General features: G+C 38.3%; 2 protein-coding genes across 7 annotated transcripts; one reads left to right on the top strand and one right to left on the bottom strand.

The window, feature by feature from the left end:
* Positions 1-270: 270 nt before the first annotated feature.
* Positions 271-9,532, bottom strand: SLC2A8 (solute carrier family 2 member 8). Of its 2 annotated transcripts, XM_031602031.2 has the most exons (10): positions 9,394-9,532; positions 9,015-9,174; positions 7,328-7,534; positions 4,791-4,890; positions 4,464-4,675; positions 3,644-3,787; positions 2,981-3,089; positions 2,355-2,528; positions 1,635-1,780; positions 271-1,472 (listed from the first exon to the last, which is right to left on the bottom strand). In XM_031602031.2, the coding sequence occupies exons 1-10, from the start codon at positions 9,450-9,452 to the stop codon at positions 1,335-1,337; spliced, it is 1,449 nt and encodes a 482-aa protein (XP_031457891.2). In that variant the 5' UTR covers positions 9,453-9,532; the 3' UTR covers positions 271-1,334. The 2 variants fall into 2 exon arrangements, with proteins under 2 accessions (XP_031457891.2, XP_031457892.2); XM_031602032.2 differs by lacking the exon at positions 7,328-7,534.
* Positions 9,168-18,153, top strand: FBXW2 (F-box and WD repeat domain containing 2). 5 transcript variants are annotated; one of them, XM_031602038.2, is made up of 8 exons: positions 9,585-9,969; positions 11,354-11,863; positions 13,407-13,448; positions 13,539-13,601; positions 14,348-14,481; positions 15,102-15,188; positions 15,686-15,855; positions 17,553-18,153. In XM_031602038.2, the coding sequence occupies exons 2-8, from the start codon at positions 11,374-11,376 to the stop codon at positions 17,839-17,841; spliced, it is 1,275 nt and encodes a 424-aa protein (XP_031457898.1). In that variant the 5' UTR covers positions 9,585-9,969; positions 11,354-11,373; the 3' UTR covers positions 17,842-18,153. The 5 variants fall into 5 exon arrangements, with proteins under 5 accessions (XP_031457897.1, XP_089977305.1, XP_031457898.1 ...); XM_031602037.2 differs by lacking the exon at positions 9,585-9,969 and adding an exon at positions 9,168-9,398 and having other exon boundaries at positions 13,407-13,601; XM_090121179.1 differs by lacking the exon at positions 9,585-9,969 and adding an exon at positions 9,291-9,398 and having other exon boundaries at positions 11,446-11,863; positions 13,407-13,601.
* The last annotated feature ends 1,791 nt before the right edge of the window (positions 18,154-19,944 follow it).

Raw genomic sequence — 19,944 nt, 5'->3', positions numbered from 1 at the left:
TGAATGGAAATGTTGTCTCTAAAGATTTTTGCAGAAAGTGTAATCAACCTGCAATGTCAGTTTTAACAGAGACTTTGAATGTTAGCGGGCTGTTTTGTAATTTAATAACTGCCGTGTTAAGACAGATGCTGAGTCTGTGATCAAAACCTCTTTACTACCACTTGTCTTAAATGCGGATGTATTACCATTGTGTTTAATGTCATGTGATAGTGCATATGCTTTGTGTTTTAGATGTAGCATCTAAATAGAAACATTCCTGTCACAGCTGGAAATGTTTTAAGTGCGATTTATTGTTATTGTGGAGGAGGAAGAAATGATTTACTTCTTCATATGTAATAAATTTTACATCAGTTCTTTCTTTCACACTTGCAGGGCTTTTCTAAGTTTGGTTCAGGAATTACTATAGTTCTCTAGAAATGTTTTAAACCTGTTGTTCATTTAAGGACTGTTACACTCATGAGATTGGCCTTAAGCTCTATCCCTCTTTGCCAAGAACCAATCTAGGACTGGTTTGTTTCTGGGTGTTGATAAGACTCAGACCTTCTCCAGTGGTAGATTTTTACCCCTCAAGTTAACACTATAAAAGCGAATTTCCTCTTTTTTGTGGCAAAGGGTATATTTTCTCAGTTTATGTGATCTATTCCTTCCTTCTGAAAATGAAACTCTAAAATACTCCTGCTGAGAGCAATAACCTGTCTTGTGATTTAAATGCAGTCCTAGCTCCCTGACATCTCTGGGAGAAATAATGCCATCTTAATACTAGCACCCAGCCTTCATCTGTCTACACTTTGGATCAGGACTTATTCCATGGGCAGGCATCCCAGATGCAGAAGCAGTAACACACATAAAGGAAAAGTTACAGCAATCTGAAATTAAAGTCCTGACTGTAGCATTAATTTCTTCATTGTAACATATGTAGGGAGATGTGAAGGGGGACAAGAAATTTTTTCATTATTTCTAAAATTATATCTCAGTTTACCTATTAGCAAAAAAGACAGCAGACAATACATTTAACATTCTTTCCTGGCCATTGCTGTCAGTCTGCACCAGGTCAGGAAAAACAAACAAACCCAACTAACAGTAATTAAAAAAAAACTAATGTCCAAGACCTTCAGAAGTAAGATACACTACAGCGAGTATGCAGTGATAATCAAGTGCATGCAAGTACCTATAGACTTTTGGGGGGGTTAAAAAAAAAAAAAGTAGATTTTACAAAATTAGTTAAAACAATTGTAGAGGAAGTTGTGTGACTGCCTACTAACTGATACAATTAGTTTTAGCAATAGCACCGCAAATAATGATGTAAAGGTTTCACATCAGCAAAAGCCTGAGATCTAAGATTTTCTGAAGTAGGCCTCAATCTGTTCCAGGGTCCGTCCTTTTGTTTCAGGAACATAAAAGGCCGCAAAAGTCACACTGAGGCAGCAGAAGGCAGAGAACAGCCAGAATGTCCCATAGGATGTTAAGAAACCCTAAGACAGGGAGAAAACAACCAAAAAAGTGTAAGTCACTACTATATAACCAGAATCCATATATACTGCTGAAGAGGACTGTGTCCCAAGGCTTTATCCGGAAACATCTTTGATAGGTTTCTGTATAAAAATAAGTGTTGAATTTTGATTTATGGTGCTTACTATAAAATCGTGAAATTCCTTGGTCACCAAAAAGGCCATAACCCAGTTTGTTAACACACAGGCACCACTTGATATGCCCCTTGCTTTAAGTGGGAAGATTTCAGACATTACCAGCCATGGAACTGGACCCCAGCCAAGGGCAAAACCTGTACAAAAAGAATACAAATAAATACAAAAAGAAGAAAATAAATGCAAGTTAGGTAGATTTCAAAGGGGAGAGTGTCAGGCAAATAATGCTATGAGAGTATGTTATTTTAGGGGAGCATGCTAAACACTAGCACACTTTAAATCAAATTAAGTGTAAGGATTCTTAACAAGCAAAATATCTTAAGAAGTTTCTGAAGTGGTCAACATAGAAACTAGATTAATTTTTAACTTGCTGCTGTCTTGATCTATCACAGAATTCATTTTGGCTCAGATACTACCAGGGACCTTTTTTCCGTATTAATGGCTGTCAAGTTATTAAGCCTGAGCAATTACTAGTTAGTATCAGCACAAGGAGGTGCAAATTTATTTTGCAGAACGCTGGCTTAACTATTTAACTTCTTGCTTGATCACAAAGGTTGTGAATTATCAGCATCACTTTGTCTAATACACTAAAAATCTGTGTCAAACACAGCTCCATTTTTCAACAGTGTGAAGAAAATGGAAGAAGTCTGTCATATTCACCAGAAAGTTCACGTTTCATGTAATATTTACTTAGAAGTGTGTTCTACTTACCAGCAACAAAGAGCCCTAGGCTTACTACTGCAAGCCAGGATAGTCTAGTTTCTGTTCCTGGAGATACTGAGTTGAAAGTGAATGAGAGATCAGCATTTGATGAGTTGTTCCCATTTGGAAGGACCATTTTAAAGTAAAACCCAAACAACGCAGTACTGAGAGCCATGATTATCCCTGAAAAGTAAGCAATAACTAAGTTGTCAATGACAGTTGCTTAGGTACTCTTCTTTCTGAGAGCTAAATGCAAAATATGCTGGCTCTAGCAGAAGTGTTTCTAAAAAGATAACATTATTGGAAATAAACATTAGCCTAAACAAGAATGAAAGATGTCAATTAAACCAGTCTTTACAGCAGTCATTACTATTGAGTGTGCAGTGTGATAATTATTAACAATTTGTCCAAAGTAAAAATAGGTCTGGTAAAAAGACAAAAAGATAGCTATAAGTAGTTTCAAGGAGTTCAGCCTACAAAGTATATATAACATTACAATTCCCTCTTATGAATCAGCATTTATTACATCAGTTGTAATCCACTTAGAAAACAAAGCAATTCCCCCAGTAGTTCCAACACTTTCTGGTACTCTACATATTTCTTCTCATGGAACAAAAGTCAGTAAGTTACTTTACCAGACACATAAAGCAACACTTTTCTTCCGGTTTTGTCTATGAGAAGTGCAGCTACAGCAGTGAAACATACTTGTATGGAACCCACAACAACAGAAGCCATTCTGCTGTTCTGAAATAAAATAGGAGACAGGGAGAAGAATTTGCTCTTTCAGGCTGATAATAGGATCATGTATAAGGCATTAGAGATGCATTTGTTTCTTAACTCTGGAACAAGGAAGACTATACAAAGTAAATTAACTAGGAGAAGAAATACATTAAAATAAAGACATCCACATTAATTAACATAACATATTAAACAACCTACTAAGAGACCAATAAGTCACAACTTCCCCCAGTGTCTGACTTTTTCTGAAGCACTAAATTTGTAACTGTATTTTTTAAAAAAATTTATATTATGTGGATGACTATACTGAAGATTTCTATCCATATCAAAGTTTCAGACAAAACATACTTCCCCACAAAAAAAAAAAAACCAACAATAACATCCAGTTATGCCAGAGTAACACAGTTAAGAGGGCATCTGTAATTTAAAACAAAAGACGACTATCAAAACTCAAATTCTGTTACTTATGATGCACATAGGATCAGTATCAAGTCAGTTTGTTACATGTTCAACACTTAACTAAGTGAAACTATAGACATTTGACAGCACACTCTGATTACCTGGAAGTTTGCATCTTCAAAGATTGTTTCTGCATAAAACATAACTGCATTAATGCCTGTTACTTGCTGGAGAAACATCAGAATCACACCAATAAGAAGTGGCCTGTAGATTGAAGGATTCTTAAATTCAAAGAGGCTTAGTCCCTGTTAAAAAAGATGATGCAACAGTTCCATGAAAAAAACGGTATTTTAAATGAACAAAAAATAAAAATCCTCAGAACATTTCACTATGTTCAAAGAGTAAGTTTTCCACCCCTCTTCAGCATAATTAGATTTCTTAGTAAAAGTGTTTACATTTGAAGTATGAGAAATCCAGGAAAATATTTTTAGCATTTCCTCAGTTTCTAGAGACAAAAATAACAGTACTTTGCAGAGAAAGTTAACATGAAAGAATCTATAGTTTGCAGAAAATTGACTTCAATTACTAGACGTGTCTGTCTAAGCTAGTATTTCATTACAAGAGGTTAAAGATTGCTTTTAAAGTGGTGCAATAGCAAATAAGTTTTAGAGACGCTGAACAATCCTATAAAACTGCTAATTACAGTAAGAAAGTGTAGCTATCTATCGTCACAGTAAGATCATGAGCCCAACTGCTACTCATGCATACCAGTGGCAGCCAACACTGATAGCAGTTGCAGTTGGAAGGCAGAAGAAAAAAGATTATTTGAGTGTCGCTGCTTCTTAAGTTCATTTGTGATCAAACAGGTTTGATCCTGAACCACTGCAGAAAAGGCTAATAACTAAGCTATGATAAAAATCCTTTAATTACACTGTATACTTTCAGACTTTTTGTCTTTAGTGTAAATCAGATTCTCATCACCTCCTCCTCAGCATTAGCTTCAATTTGCCTGCATTCCCATTCATGGTCCACAAATGGTCCTCGCAGAAACTGTAAAGCAGCTATCGCTTCTGCGCGTTTCTTCTGATCCAGCAAAAATCTTGGTGTTTCAGGCATGAACAACATAAACAAAAGCATTATGCATGGTGGAAAAGAACATAATACTGCCAGCCAGTGCCATTTTACTATCATTCCTGCACAACAAAAAGGAAAAAAAAAATCAGCTCCAGAAGAATTAACATTTGTACAACAAAATTAACAGTTGCAGAAATGAATTGACATTTGCTTTCAGTTCCTTAACCCCAATACCTGCAACGTAGGCTCCAAGTATGCCAGTCACCACCATCAACTGGACAAAAGAGCCAAGCATACCACGAACATTGGTATGAGATATTTCCGATATATATACCTAAAACAGGGAGAAAATGTCTAACAATTACCTCAATCCAACCTGTGATCAAGAAGTAGAGAAATAATTTGTTTTTGAAAACCAGATGTATTTCCTAGAAACCCTCCTCAAAAAAAGCCTCAGTAAAATGGAGAGGGTAGAACAGTATCATCTCATAAATACATATTAGCATTATGAAAAAACAGAGAAAAAGGGAGACCCTAAAAGAATGTTTATGCTGTCAGTTAAGGATCCGACAGATAAATAAACTTGTGTTAGTAAGGGCTTCCTTTGCTAGCCATATTCAACAACAAATGCATCATTGCAAAACATTCTGGTGCTTGGGACACTCTTCAGAAGCACATACCCCAAGCCACATGTATAAGTCTTTGCAAATCTAAGTTGTAACTTCTTAATTCACTATAAAGACTGGGTATTATTTCATTCTCCAGAAAATCCAAAATTAATGGTTCTTATCTTAACATGTATAAACAGCAGGCATCACATCTCATCCAATATTTGGGGTCAGCTTAGTTTTTCAATTTTTTTTTTTTAATGCACTGATCCTAAGTCAATGGCCACAGATTAGCAGCAGAGAGAAAACAGAAATGCCCCCTTTTTTCTTTTTCTTTTTTTACATATACAATTCTTCCTAAAGTTAATATTCTTTCCAAAAGAAAATAAGTATTCCTTAGCTCAGGAATAATTCAGATCTACAAAACCACAGTATTGCATATGTCATTCTTCTCCTTCATCGCTGCAATTATATCTTTTACAAATAACCTGTACGTGAATGTCTTTACATAAGGAAACTCAAGACTCAACTCCAGGAAGCAGAGAAAGCAGTCACGTGTGTTAACATCTGTGAAGGAATTCTATCTGCTTTTTAACAGACTACATAGCAAAGCTCTTAGTAATGGAAAAAGTTGCACAAGATTACCATTTAGATCTCACTTCCTTCCTTTTTATGCTTCAGTTAACTTTTTACTTCAAAAACGAGGAATGCAGGAACACTAGAAAATAAACAAACTCAAATACTGAAATTCTAGATAGTTTATTTAATGCTACTGCTAGATCCAAAAGAATTTTTTCATTGAATGGCTGGGATTGGAAGGGACCTTAACAATTATCTAGTTCCAACCCTCAGTTTGACCTAATAGGTCAAATAATATCAGGAAGACAAGCGCAAATTATTTCCATTAAACTAGTGCAAGGATATTTCTGAACACATAAGAAAAGTTAATATTCTGAAGATAACAGTTTAATGGAAGCAGAAGTCACTACCAAGTAGGCACCAGGGAGACCAAATAGCAACTTTTCACTATCTAAAGGAGGGCTGTAAGAAAAAAAGGGACAGATTCTTCAGCAGGGTCTGCTGTGACAGGACAAGGAGAAATGGTTTCAAACTAAAAGAGGAGAGATTTAAACTAGATATAAGAAAAAAAAAAAATTTACAGTAAGGATAGTGAAGCACAGACACAGGTTGCCCAGAGAGTTAGTGGATGCTCTATCCCTGGAGACGTTCAAAGTCAGGTTAGAGCAGGCTCTGAGCACCCTGATCTAGCTGTAGGTGTCCTTGTTCATTGCAGGAGAACTGGGTTAGATGACCTTTAAAGGTCCCTTCCAACTCGAATGATTCTGTTCTATGATTCTTGGCATTGCACAAGGATTTTTAAGTGATCATAGTTTAATTGCAAACGTTAAGCCTTTACCATTATTTATACAAAACATAAAGAGATAAATATAATTTGACCATTGCAGAGTATAAACAGAAGTAATCATAGAATTACAGAAAGGTTTGGGTTGGAAGGGATCTTTAAGATCATCTAGTTCCAACTCCCCTGCTATAGGCAGGGACACCTTGCTCTAGACCAGGTTGTGCACAGCCCCATTCAGTCTGGCCTTGAATGCTTCCAGGGAAGGGGCATCCACAACCTCACTCACCTGTACCAGTGTCTCACCACCCACACATAAAGAGTTTCTTCCTGATATCTAAATCTACCCTCTTCCAGTTTAAAACTATTTCCCCTCGTCCTGTTGCTATTGGCTGCTATAGAAAAGTCCCTCTCGCAACTTTCTTGTAGGCCCCTTCAGGTACTGGAAGGCCACTGTAAGGTCTCCTCAGAGCCTTCTGTTCTCCAGGCTGAAAAGCCCCAGCTCTCTCAGCCTGGCTCCCTTGGGGAGCTGCTCCAGTCCTCTGATCATCTTCATGGCCCTCCTCTATCAATGAATAGACAGAAGAAAAATTGGAACGGGCATATCACTGTAACAGCGTATAATACAGAAGTGCTACTAGAAGAAGCAAAGTTTTTTTTTTTACTTAAATTTTCATCATTATTAAAAGCATGCAAAATATGATTCTGTAACAATCAGTTTATTCTAAATCTGCTGTCTTCACTAAAATTACTCAGTTACTACACCCAAGCCACCTCGCAACCAGAAATGATGCTCTACTTACTGGAACAACAAGTGAAGTAATTCCACTGGCTAAGCCAGTTAGTATTCGTCCAAAATAAAGCATCCAGATGTTCTGAGCTGAAATAATAACTATATATCCACAAACGTATGGTATTGAACACAGCATCAGACTCAGCTTTCTTCCAATTTTATCCACAAGGTAGCCTCCCAGTATTCCTCCAGCAGCAGCTCCTAATGTTACTAGAGACTTCAAAAAACAAGTTAAAAAATACGTACCATAGAATCATAAATTGCTTAAATTTGGAAGGGACCTCTGAAGGCCATCCAGTCCAACTCCCCTGCAGTGAACAGAGACACCACAGCTAGATCAGGTTGCCCAGGGCTTTATCCAGCTTCGCCTTGAAAGTCTCCAGGGATAGGGCATCCACAACACTAGGCAACCTGTTCTGCTGCTTCACCACCCTCACTGTAAAATATCTTTTCCTTATATCTAACCTAAATCTACTCTCTTTGAGCTTGAAGCCATTTCCCCTTGTTCTGTCACCACAGATACTGCTAAAGAATCTCTCCACTTCTTTCCTGTAGCTCCCTTTTGTACATTGACAGGCCACCATCAGGTCACCTCACAGCCTTCTCTTCTCCAGGTTGTAGAGCACCAGCTCTCTCAGCCTGTTCTCACAGATAGAGGTGTTCCATTCGATGGATCGTTTTTGTGGCCCTTCTCTGCACATGCTCCAGCAGGTCTACATCTCTTCTGTACTGAGGACTCCACATCTGGACACAGTAATCTGGATGCAGCATTCCATCTGGAATGGACGATGCCCCATCCCTGGAGACTAGCTGTGGCATCCCTGTTCACTTCAGGGGAGTTGGAATAGATGGCCTTCAGAGGTCCTTTCCAAATCCAAGGATTCTATGATTCCATAGATAAATATATGTATATATACATCTGTATCTATATAGATAGGTTATCTATGTAGATATAGATATATATAAATAACACACTACAAATTCTTTTAAATAAATAGCTTCTGAAAAAGATATTCATGCAGCTGTTTTGAAAAACAAAATAAATATTAACTTCTTATCCAATCACAGTCAAGAAGCACAATCCACCACAATTGGACAGCAAGCAATTCTCAGGTCACAGCCCTTTCAGTGGAGAAAGAAATGCAACAGTATGGTTTTTTTTCTCTGTTCATTCACAAACTGGCTTTCCAAACTGTTTTAAAGCCCTGAAGACTGAAAGATTATCATGAATAACCTAAAGTGCAGCCTGTATCCCAAAGGTTGATATTCCCTATGTCAATAGATTGCACCCAATTTATTCACAAATTGATTTGCTGTGGTCCCTTGACAGGTTCAATTAAGGAGATTAAAAGTTGACAGAAAACATTTCAGCATCAAAAAAGTTACAAAAATAATGGCATTTATTTATATGTCTGGAGACTTAGAGGAATATAATAATAGTATTACTTAGGAAAAAACTGAATCAATTACTGAGGTCACAACAAAAAATCATTATCAAAATCCTCATTTATATTCATTTTTAAGAGGAGTCAGACTGCCTTAAGATGCAGCTCTGAAGAACATGCAAGAGGCACGAGGGTGACAGATCTTGATGATCTCTGCGGTCTTTTCCAAACTTAACGATTCTATGTAAACAGCATCTTTTTCACACCACGACGGGAAATCACAAGAGAGTAATGTATCATACAGAAACTTACCCCAAACCACGATGCCTGATTGCTGTCCAATCGTAAATTCGGATTTCCGATTTTCCTCAGCTCTGGAATAGCAGGTGAACTATAGCCTAGCGCGAAGCCAAAGCTAAGTGGTCCCAGGACAGCAGCGAACGTGGCCAGGTACAGCTTCTTGTTTTGCACCCTGAGGAGGAAGATACCGACAAGGATCGTGCCGCCGCCCCCTCACGGCTCCGGCCCTTCACGGGGCCGTTAATGCGCGGATGGACCCGACGGAGGTTCTGACCCAGACGTCACATTTTCCGCGTTCCCTTCCACTCCCCCCCGCGGCAGCGGCCGAACTCCAGCGCAGCGGGGCTGCCCCTAAGCCCGCCTGAGGCAGAGACGCAGCACCAACCCCCACCTCAGGTAAGCGGCCGTAGCGGGATGAGCCAGCAGGCATCGGGACTCCTCTGCCGCCATGTCCCGGCCGCGGGAGGGCGCCTCGGCACGAATAACTCAGCTGCTTCCGCACGGCCGGCAGCAGCCACCCTAAAGGGCTGGCTGCAACCCGTGCACGGCGCCGAACGCAGAGAAGTAACGCAGCGCTTTACGGCTCCAGTTCAGACGGAAACGACTGAAGCGAGACAGCGGGGCGCGGTGACGTTTAGGGGATGCGCCGGAAGCTGCCCGAGTGCGGAGCGCCGTGGGCTTTGGTGGGGTGCCTCCCCTCGGGGTGACGGCCAGTCCGCTCGGTGCAGGGGCCCCGCCCCTCCTCCGGCGCCGGAGGTGACCGAGGCTCCCATCGCTGTCCGAGGGTGGCAGCTTTCCGTGTGTGTCCGCAGGCCGCGGCGCGGACCGCGGAAGTGGCGGGAGACTGTCCTTCTGCTGTGGGAGCGATGGCCGCGGGGAAGCCCCAGCCCCTGCCGGGCCACGGAGGACCGTGCGAGGCGTGGCGGCTGCCTGCTGAGGGACGCTGCGCGTCCGGCCGCTACCTGAGGTGAGCGCCACGGCCCACTGGAGCCGCGTGGGCGGCGCCGACGGCTCTACTGCGCGTGGGCGGAAAGGCGCTGGACTCCGGGCTGCGCCGTGCTCTGTGCGAGCGGAGCTGGGCGGGAGCGGCCGTGAGTGGAGCGGTTGCGGATAACGCGTAGAGCAGTGCGCACATGGCAGTGACTGCAGTTAGAATTGCTTGTTCTTAAGAAGACACGTGCCTTAGAGTGGCAAACATAGTCTGCCGAATGTGCTAAAGAAAGCCCTTAAGTTTTGTCAGCAGTAAAAGTTACTTATGAACTTTTAACACGATAGGAGCAGCTGTTCCTGTGTATTTAATTAAGAAGTCCTTAAGATTGTTATCTTTAAGATAAAATCCTTAAGATATTAGTAAGAAGTAATATGTCTCTACATTTGTAGCCTTTCGTAGTGAAGACTCTACTTTTCTATACTTTTCTGTGTCACATTCAGAGATGTACTTCAAGGTTTTATTCCACAAAGGTAAAAGCATATGTATTGTGAGCTGCCGTTCAGATTCCCCAGTTCATGTGATGTGGGAGCTTCTATGAATTAAATTCAATTAGTTATCTAATGCACTGGATGAGATCTCCCACAGAAAATAAATCTGGCTTTTTAATTATTCGCCCCATGCTCATCTTTTTAATCACTTGCTCAAACCTATTGTAGGAACTTGAGATGCAATAGCAAATAAATATAAATACAAGTCACATAGTTCAAGGGGTAGCATTTCAAGCTGTCAGTTTCACAGGCCTGTTTATTGGAAATAAACTGAGAAAACAAGGTGGAGGGGAGGGGAAGTTTGTTTTATAAGGAAAAAAAAAAAAGACATCAAGGAGGTACAAAAAAGGTTACATGTCCTTCAACACGATTCTCCAGACATCTCTTTGTATCTTCTTTAAGCGCAAACCAGATAACTTTTTATGAAGTAGTTATGACAAGAGTCTGAGTTAATTCAGTCAGTAATTAGCTTCTTATTATTCTGTTCTTATGCTTTCTTCCTTTTTTCAACTACATGATAAGTAAACTGTAAAACAGCATTTATTCACTAAAGTAGATTTAAAACTTGAATCAACTCTTACTGGATTCAGAATGTGAAAATGTTAACTCATTACATGAAATACGTAAACATTCATAGTGAATGCTAGCATGCACTGTCTTGTACAACTCACTTCTAAGTCTTAAGTAGGACAAATAGTAGTTCAAAGTATGTGCAAATGCTTCATACTAACCTAATGAATATTTTGTGCTGTGATTGGTCACTTCAGTCTGTGCTTTAACATGCCATTTAAGTACTGATGTACCAGTAATAATGATGTGATGCTTACCTTGTTTTCTGAACAGAACTAATACAGTGTTTTGATGTACCACAGGTAAATTTTTCCATAACCTTATGGAGAAAAAGGACTTTGAAGCATGGCTTGATAACATTTCTATTACATTTCTTTCTCTGACGGACTTGCAGAAAAATGAAACTCTGGATCACCTGATTAGCTTGAGTGGAGCAGTCCAGCTCAGGCACCTCTCCAATAATCTAGAGATTCTTCTCAAGAGGGACTTCCTCAAACTTCTTCCATTGGAACTTAGTTTTTATCTGTTAAAATGGCTTGATCCTCACACCTTACTCACATGTTGCCTCGTCTCTAAGCAGTGGAATAAGGTTATAAGTGCCTGTACAGAGGTGTGGCAAACCGCGTGTAAGAATTTGGGTTGGCAAATAGATGACTCTGTTCAGGATCCTCTGCATTGGAAGAAGGTTTACCTAAAGGCTATTTTAAGGATGAAGCAACTGAAGGACCATGAAGCCTTTGAGACATCCTCTTTAATTGGACACAGTGCCAGAGTGTATGCACTTTACTATAAAGATGGTCTTCTGTGCACAGGTAGGAGATTCAGAAAACTTGGAGTCTTACTCTTCTTTGTTATCTCTACCGCTCAGCTCCCCCACCTGATTAATGACAAGTTGACTTTTCTTGAGCAGACAGGTTATTTTCACAGTGCAAACTCAGTTTAAGGCAATTCACTTTTTTTTTTTTTTTTTTTTTTTCAATTTATGAAATATCTGGCATGCTATCAAGCTCACTAAACATTTAATAGGAAAAATAAAAAATAAAACAACAACAACAACAACAACAACAACAAAAACAGGAGACCAATTTATTTATTAATTAAAAAAATAGATGGTTACAGTGCTGCATATTGTTCTTCAGACTAGCAATCTCATTTGAGAAGTACATTTATGTTAGGTATCCTCTTAGGGAATATCTGTGATCTCATTCAGTTAAATGGAATTTGGTCTCACAGTGTGGCCACTGTATTCTCAAGGTGTATCAGGAAAGGTCTGTCTTCCTGGCAGTAAGATCATTTCTCTTTTACATTCTTAAGCACTTTCAGTTCTTAACATGACTAGTTTCTTGTATGAATACCTTTAACTAGATTTAACCTTGCTACTAATCTGATATGCATATTGCAGTGATGGTTTCAGCTTCCCTCCTGAAGACTGCAGATTTCAAGATTTCAGTGTCAACTCAGAAATACACATCCCTCCACATCTTCAGGTACATTAGGGTGGTTACTAGAAACCAGTGACTAGACTGTAGACAGTCTTTTCACTTTACTAGTAACCGGGGAAGGAAAATACAAAGGAAGCAGCACTGTCAAACCTTACTGGGAAGCTCCATACTTCTGTACTGAAACCAAAAAAGAAAAAAGAAGCATCTAGGATTTTTGTCCTGTCTCCAAAACTAGCAAACTTGAGTACTATTATAAGTTTTGGTGGAGAAAGGAAATGCAGGTGAAAGAGCCAAGTATTCATCTGCAGTCTTTTCATCTTTCTCTGCAAAGAGATTTGATAGACTCCTTTCCTACATGAAACAAAGAAAAGCTTGCAGTATAGTCAGTGGTTCTACAAACCTGGATGTGATCTAATTGTATAAAACTTTCCGGTATTTTTCTCAGTAGACACTTCCAAATAGAGGGAATGTTGGAAACTGTGGTTGTAAAAGTGCGTGGAGGAACTGGAAGAGAGATTTCTAGCATCTTTAGATTGTTGATTCTTTCCTCTGAAGAAAGGTTGAGAGAGCTGGGACTATTTAGCCTACAGAATGGAAGGCTGGAAGGAATCTTATCAATATATCTAAATGTCTGAAGGGAGGGTGCAATGAGTTCGGAGCCAGGCTCTTTTCAGAGGTGCCCTGTGACGGGGCAGAAGGCAGTGGGCACAAACTGAAACACTGGAGGTTCAATCTGAACATCGGAAAACCTTTTTTTACTGTGCAGGATGGAGCACTGGCACAGGTTGCTCAGAGAGGTTGTGAGTTTATCTCTTCAAAGATTTGGTGAAAATTCCATAACTAAGACATACATGAAAGACTAGTAATTTTATTTAGTATTTGTTTCCAATTATCCTGTTGTTTTATATTCCAGGATCAGATGACTTGTCTGCAAAACTGTGGGATGTAAGCACAGGTCAGTGCATCTATGGTATCCAGACACACACTTGTGCTACAGTGAAGTTTGATGAACAAAAACTTGTAACAGGCTCTTTTGATAACACAGTAGCCTGTTGGGAATGGAGCTCTGGGGCAAAAACACAGCATTTCAGAGGACACACTGGCGCAGGTATGTTGAACATCTCAGATTTTATTTTCATCAGTCAAGTAACATACGTCATCATAGAACAGATTATAATTTAAATTAGCTTTGTCCACAGTAGTATATTTTTAAGGCTCTGTCTCAAATCACACTGTGGGAGGGAAGTGGCCAAAATAGATCTAGATCTGTCTAGCCTTGAATTACGCCAAAGCATAACCATATATTGTTTTATAGGTGTAGAAACAGTACTAACCGTCATGGTGATTTAGTGTTTTAGAGTCTAGAATAAAAGATGCAAACCTTATTTATCACCTGTTAACAGGGTGCACATGACAGTGGGAGTTCTTTAAATGCCCATACTGGAAATGGTCTTACAGGAAAGAGCACAGTCGAGCCCGGGGATCTGTGTTTGCATTTTTGTCTTAATTCTGTCCTCTACTACAGAATATTTTCCCCTCAACTGTAGGTCTGTTCTCCACGAGTAATGAGATGTATCAATTTAATAATTCTGTTGGAATTGATTTCTTAGAACTATTAGGATAGGAACCTCAACATAATCCAGCCTTAATGGAACCAATGATCTTCATGCTTTTAATTTGAACAAACAGCTGGTAATTTGGCAGTGTAAACTCAGGAATAGAGTAATAATTTACGTGTACAGTTCAAGAGCAACAGTTAAAGCTGTAATAGTGAATTTTGACCTAGTTACAGTATCACAGAAAAAAACATACATAGAGACTGTTACTACTTTTGAGAACCCTCTTTGCTTGTAGTTTTTAGTGTGGACTACAACGATGAACTTGATGTTCTAGTTAGTGGCTCTGCAGACTTCACTGTGAAAGTGTGGGCCTTGTCAACAGGAACGTGCCTGAATACCCTTACTGGACACACAGAATGGGTTACTAAGGTGGGAATATTGTTTTTGTATTAATCTTGGTAATATTTGCATGAAGTTTGCAAGTTGTTCTAACTTTCTGTTTTCTAATACCAGTCTTCCCCCTAGGTATAGAATATGAAGAAGATCAGGAAATGCAGATAGTGCTAAATAATGTTTGAACAGAAAGAAAAGCTGTAAAGCTAAACTTTTCAAAGGATTGAAGAGATTTCTGTTCTGGAGTAGCTGGAATAATATTAGGAATCAGCATTTGAAAGATCAGATGAATGCAGTGGTTCAGAAAGAAATCTACTTTTAAAATTAGGTAGAAAACTAATGAATGTGATAACCAAAATCTAAGTATAAAGTGTTCTGAGGTTTAGAAAAGGTATTTCACTTACGAGCATTTCAGAAATTGGAATGTGCATTGAGAGCAGAATTCTGGAGAAGTACGTGTTAGCTTATCTATACAAGAAGTTCTCACTATTAGAAGCAAGCAAGTGTAAATGGTAGTTTCCCTTTAGGTGCTAAAAGCATCTGTATTTCTTTTGACCATGTGTGTGTTGTATTGTTGTGTAACAAAATGGACAATGCAAATGAATGCTTGGTTCGTTAACAGCATCAAAATAAGTCATTACATCCTTCAATTACAGGTAGTTTTGCAGAAGTGCAAAGTCAAATCTCTTATGCATAGTCCTGGGGATTATATTCTTTTAAGTGCAGATAAGTATGAAATCAAGGTATGTACCATATATCCTACATGCATCATTGCAATACCCAAGGAAGCAGAATACTTGAGTGCTTCTCTGATTCAAAAATGATATTTTTCTCTCATAGTCGTTGCTTTTAAAGACATGTACAAGACAAAAAACTCTTTGGGAGCTAAGTATTCACTGATTTCCTTTATGCTTACAATCAAATAGTGGATCAATATATATGATACAAGTCAAAATATAAGTGTTTTTTATTGTATGCATAATATGCTAACTTGTCAGTGAGACACTGCAAATACTGCTATTGTTGCAAACTGTTGGGTTGGAGGATGCTGTATGTAAATAGTTCATGGCTATGTGTTACAAGTTAGTTATAGAGCTGATCACATTAAAGAAGATAAATATTTTTGAAAAACAGGCACACATTTACCTGCTGCTTTACATGACACTGTAAGCCGTGTTTAATTTGTGTAACAGTTTATAATTTGAATGTTTTATGGTCTTAAACTGTTTCCTAATTCTAGATTTGGCCTATTGGAAGGGAAATAAACTGCAAGTGTTTAAAAACACTGTCTGTTTCTGAAGATCGCAGCATCTCTCTACAGCCCAGATTGCACTTTGATGGTAAATACATAGTGTGCAGTTCAGCACTAGGATTATACCAGTGGGATTTTGCCAGCTATGATATTGTCAGGTAAATGTTTCAACTTAAGATGTGCAGAATTTATTCTTAAGGCATGCTTTAAAAAAGAATAAGAACTGTAGCATGTTAGTTTTAATGCTTTAAATGTCACTCAAAAGAATCTTGATTAAAAAATCTTTAAACATCATTCTTCACAAATATTGCCAGGTTTCACTCTAATTTATCTCTAATTGTACCACCCATTTGATTGCTGTTTTGATTTCTGGTCACAAGCCAATCCTCTTTCATATTTTCAATACGTGAGTTTTAGATTTTTTAAATAGACTTAAATCAGGCTGCATTATTATAGATTTGAACACAAAGCTGCAGTGACAAGAAGCTAATGTTGCTATGGGAATTGCTCTGCAGTGAAGCAGAAGGCCTTTTCTGGGATTCATTTGATGGGAAAAGATATTAAATAGACCACTTCCTTATAGCACTACTGAACTGAGATCTGTCATTCTCAATAACTGGGTGGAATGTTAGTGAAATCTATCACATTACAGAATCACAGAATGGCCAGCGTTGGAAGGGACCTTAAGGATCATGCATCTCCATCCCCCCTGCCACATGCAGGGCCACCAACCTCCATATTTAATACTAGCCCAGGCTGTCCAGGGCCCCATCCAGTCTGGCCTTGAACACCTCCAGGGATGGGGCATGCACAGCCTCTCTGGGCAGCTGTTCCAGCACCTCACCAAAATTGCAAAAAAGGATAAAATATTCTGTTTTAGAAAAAAGTCTGATTTTTATCTATTGGAAATGGTGTAACAATCTTTGTGGTGACATCAAAGATTCTAACTTATTAAAGAAAAAAAAAAAAGTATTCCAGAACTCTTAGCAGACTCTTAATTGAAATAGCTGGAATTTTTTGAAGAGTGCCTGCTATAGGAAGATCAACTCCAAAAGAAGTGCTTCTTCTAAGCTGGAATTCCTCAGTTTTTCTTACTCTTAGCTTATCTTCCCATGTTTCAAAAGGGAAAGGTAGTCATTCACTGCTAAAAATAGATTTTCGTATCCATGTTTTTGTGCCTCAGTTCTGTGCATCATGTAACTGTATGGTCAAATGCTCAGTCAGCTGTGGAAAACTTATTCTTTTCAATTTCTGTTCAAGTTTTATAAAGCAAAAAATCCCAAAGGTATAGTAGAATTAATATGCATGTTTTTTTTCTTCCTGAGATGGATATGTCTAATCTATACTAAGGGTCAGTAAAGCAGCATTCTGTTAGGTACCAATCTTGAATGATTTATTATAGTGTCACAAGATGGCATTTTTACACTTTATTCTCCAGCTTTTAAAAAAAGTGGTCAAATAAGAGGTTATACCTTTTAAAGGCATTAAATCTATATGAAAATTTACAGTAAAACGTAAGTACATCTGTTCTTTTGTGTACATCTGGGAGCAGATCATTTTTCTGTTGTGCTTTGCAGAATCCATTTCAAACCTTATATGTTACTTACATTTAGAATGATCTGTTGTGAATGCAGAAAGCCAGCACTGAACCATAGGCCTGAAATAAAAAAAAGTTAATAAAAAATAAAAGTTCACTTGCTTAATATGAAAAATTTGCATCTAGTTCTTCCTGAATAACTTAGAAATGATGAGTTTAGATGCTGATTCTCTATAGACACATAAGGATTTGTCTTAGTAATGCAGGTTCATGACTATGTAATGATGGAGTTTCTAACAATACTGCCTTATTTTCTAGGGTTATCAAGACTCCTGACTTCTCAAATGTGTCCTTGCTGGGCTTTGGAGAGATATTTGCTCTACTGTTTGATAATAGATACCTGTATATAATAGACTTGAGGACAGAAGAACTGATAAGCCGCTGGCCTCTACCAGAGTATAGAAAATCAAAGAGAGGCTCAAGTTTTTTGGCTGGTGAAATGTCTTGGCTAAATGGACTAAATGGTCAAAATGATACAGGCTTGGTTTTTGCCACCAGTATGCCAGACCACAGTATCCATTTGGTGTTATGGAAAGAACATGGCTGAAAAGATTACATATGCAGAATCTTCAGGATTATATGGACTATCAGCAATGTGTCTATCAAATGAAACTTTGCATGAACCAAAGTTGCACATCTAATGGTATCATCATGCAATGCACAATCATTTGATTTTATTTGGGCATTTGGGAACAGATTGGTTTTGACATAATACAACAGAGCATGTTAACAGTATTCACCATTAAATTTGTCTTTATTCATGTTTAAGCGTACCAATTTGGGCTCTGAAGCATAGCTTGTGAAGTTAAAACTATTCAGATCCACCATTAAGTCTAAAATGAAGTAGTGCTTGACCTCATTTCTGCCTTTTTTTTTTCTTTTGTTGTTGTTGTTGTTGTTGTTGAAACAGAAGGTGGAGCTACTGTTTTAGAATAGGTTTTTGTGCTTTTGTACATATAACACCAAATCCTGGTTACAGTGCATGGCTCCTTGCTCAACCTGAATGAGAACATAGTTGATCTTTTCTCTCCCCAGTGCTGATCTTCTAAAAAAGCTTTTTTCTTTATGATAGCTTTAAATACTTAACCTTTGAAACTGAGTAATCAACAGAGTTCTTTAACTAGAATCGGATGCTAACAGTAATGATTTGTTTAAGCTCAGGAATGTGCCAATACAGGCTCTCCTCAGTCAGTGAGCCAACTTTTCATCTATCTGATAGAGCTTGCCAAAGCAATTAACCTTAGAGGTCTGACAGTATTTTGTCATATTTTCTGATGGTTATCCCACTCAGAATGGTTTTATCAATATTTTTATAGTTCACATTTCTGATTATGTGACTTAGTTCACAGCTAGATAGAAATGAAATGAATTGGGTGATGTTCAATCCCTACAGCAAAAATAATGATGTTAAATGATGCCTGCCAGCCATACATTTTTTCAAAAAAGTTAAAATTACTTTAAGTGCGTTATTATATTAATTGCTACAGCTACGTTTGAAAAACGGACAAATGTGAATGGCACATCTTTAAAAATAAAGAATAAAAAATAAAACCAAAACTTTGAAAAAAAGACAAGAATAGGAAAACATCTTTTATTTTGATTAGCTGTAAGAAGCAAGATGTATGGATGAATTAACTATTGAGTAGCAATACTCCACATACTTTTGTGGTGTTTGACATGTACCTAAAGTTGTATCTATGAAATTTCAACTTCTATGCTTTAGAAATATTTAGGGGTTTGGTTTTGTTTTGCTTTTTCTTTACAATAAAATCTCCCCTTCCTACACAACTTGAAAATTAGATTTTTCAGAAAGATTGGCTCTTGTCCTTGAAAAGATAAAATTCTGTAGCACTAGCATTTATTTGTGATTTTTGTCATGGTTTTCATGGCTCCCAGCACTTGTGGAAAGCTAGTTCCTTATGTACTATTGAACGGAGACCATGTTTCCCAAAGGTAGGTAGTATGAATCACACCAGTGTAAGGAGAAGTTTTAGTATGCAAGAATCAATACTGGAGTGGTGCAGTAGGAATTACATGAGGTCACAGAGGAGCAGTGTCTCCTGAAAACAAGGCCAAAGTCTTAAGTACCCAGTTTTCCACCTTTATTCACACCAACTTACTTTGAAAATATGTTTGAAGTAAAGGAATTTTATCAAGTAGAAGCCACGTTCATGTTTATTTAAACTAGGCCAGTTGGGGCATGCATGATAATCTCTTACAGCTTTTGCTATCTGACTCAGAAGAGAAGAAAAGCTATGTGAATCAGAAAACTTGGAAGTTCTTAAGGTGAGTGTAATTATACTGTGTGTGATAGGTGCAGTGACTCATCTTAAAGAAGCCACGTGAAGACAGATCACCTATAAAACATTGAATTTGTCACCTTCTTCTCAGGAGCAGTTGAGACAGGAACATGCAAAAAAAATGTTATACTCAAATTGATGAAATTAGGATCGACTATTTGGACTGTGAGATTAATGGAAAGTGGGCTGGACTTCCAATAGTGGTCATTATTGATAAGAAATCTATCTGGAAACAAGTAGTGTTTTTCAGAGACCAGGACTGGTTAACAGTTTTATTTGTAACCCTGATGATGCAAAGTGCACTCTCAGCTTGTTTCCAACAATACAAAATTGGAGGCGCAGGAAGAACC

The sequence above is a fragment of the Phasianus colchicus genome, chromosome 19 (genome assembly GCF_987193195.1).
Source record: "Phasianus colchicus chromosome 19, bPhaCol1.hap1.1, whole genome shotgun sequence".
NCBI classification, from domain to species: domain Eukaryota; kingdom Metazoa; phylum Chordata; class Aves; order Galliformes; family Phasianidae; genus Phasianus; species Phasianus colchicus.
The sequence above is the reverse complement of the archived record's forward strand: the minus strand, read 5'-3'. Positions and strand labels throughout refer to the sequence as shown.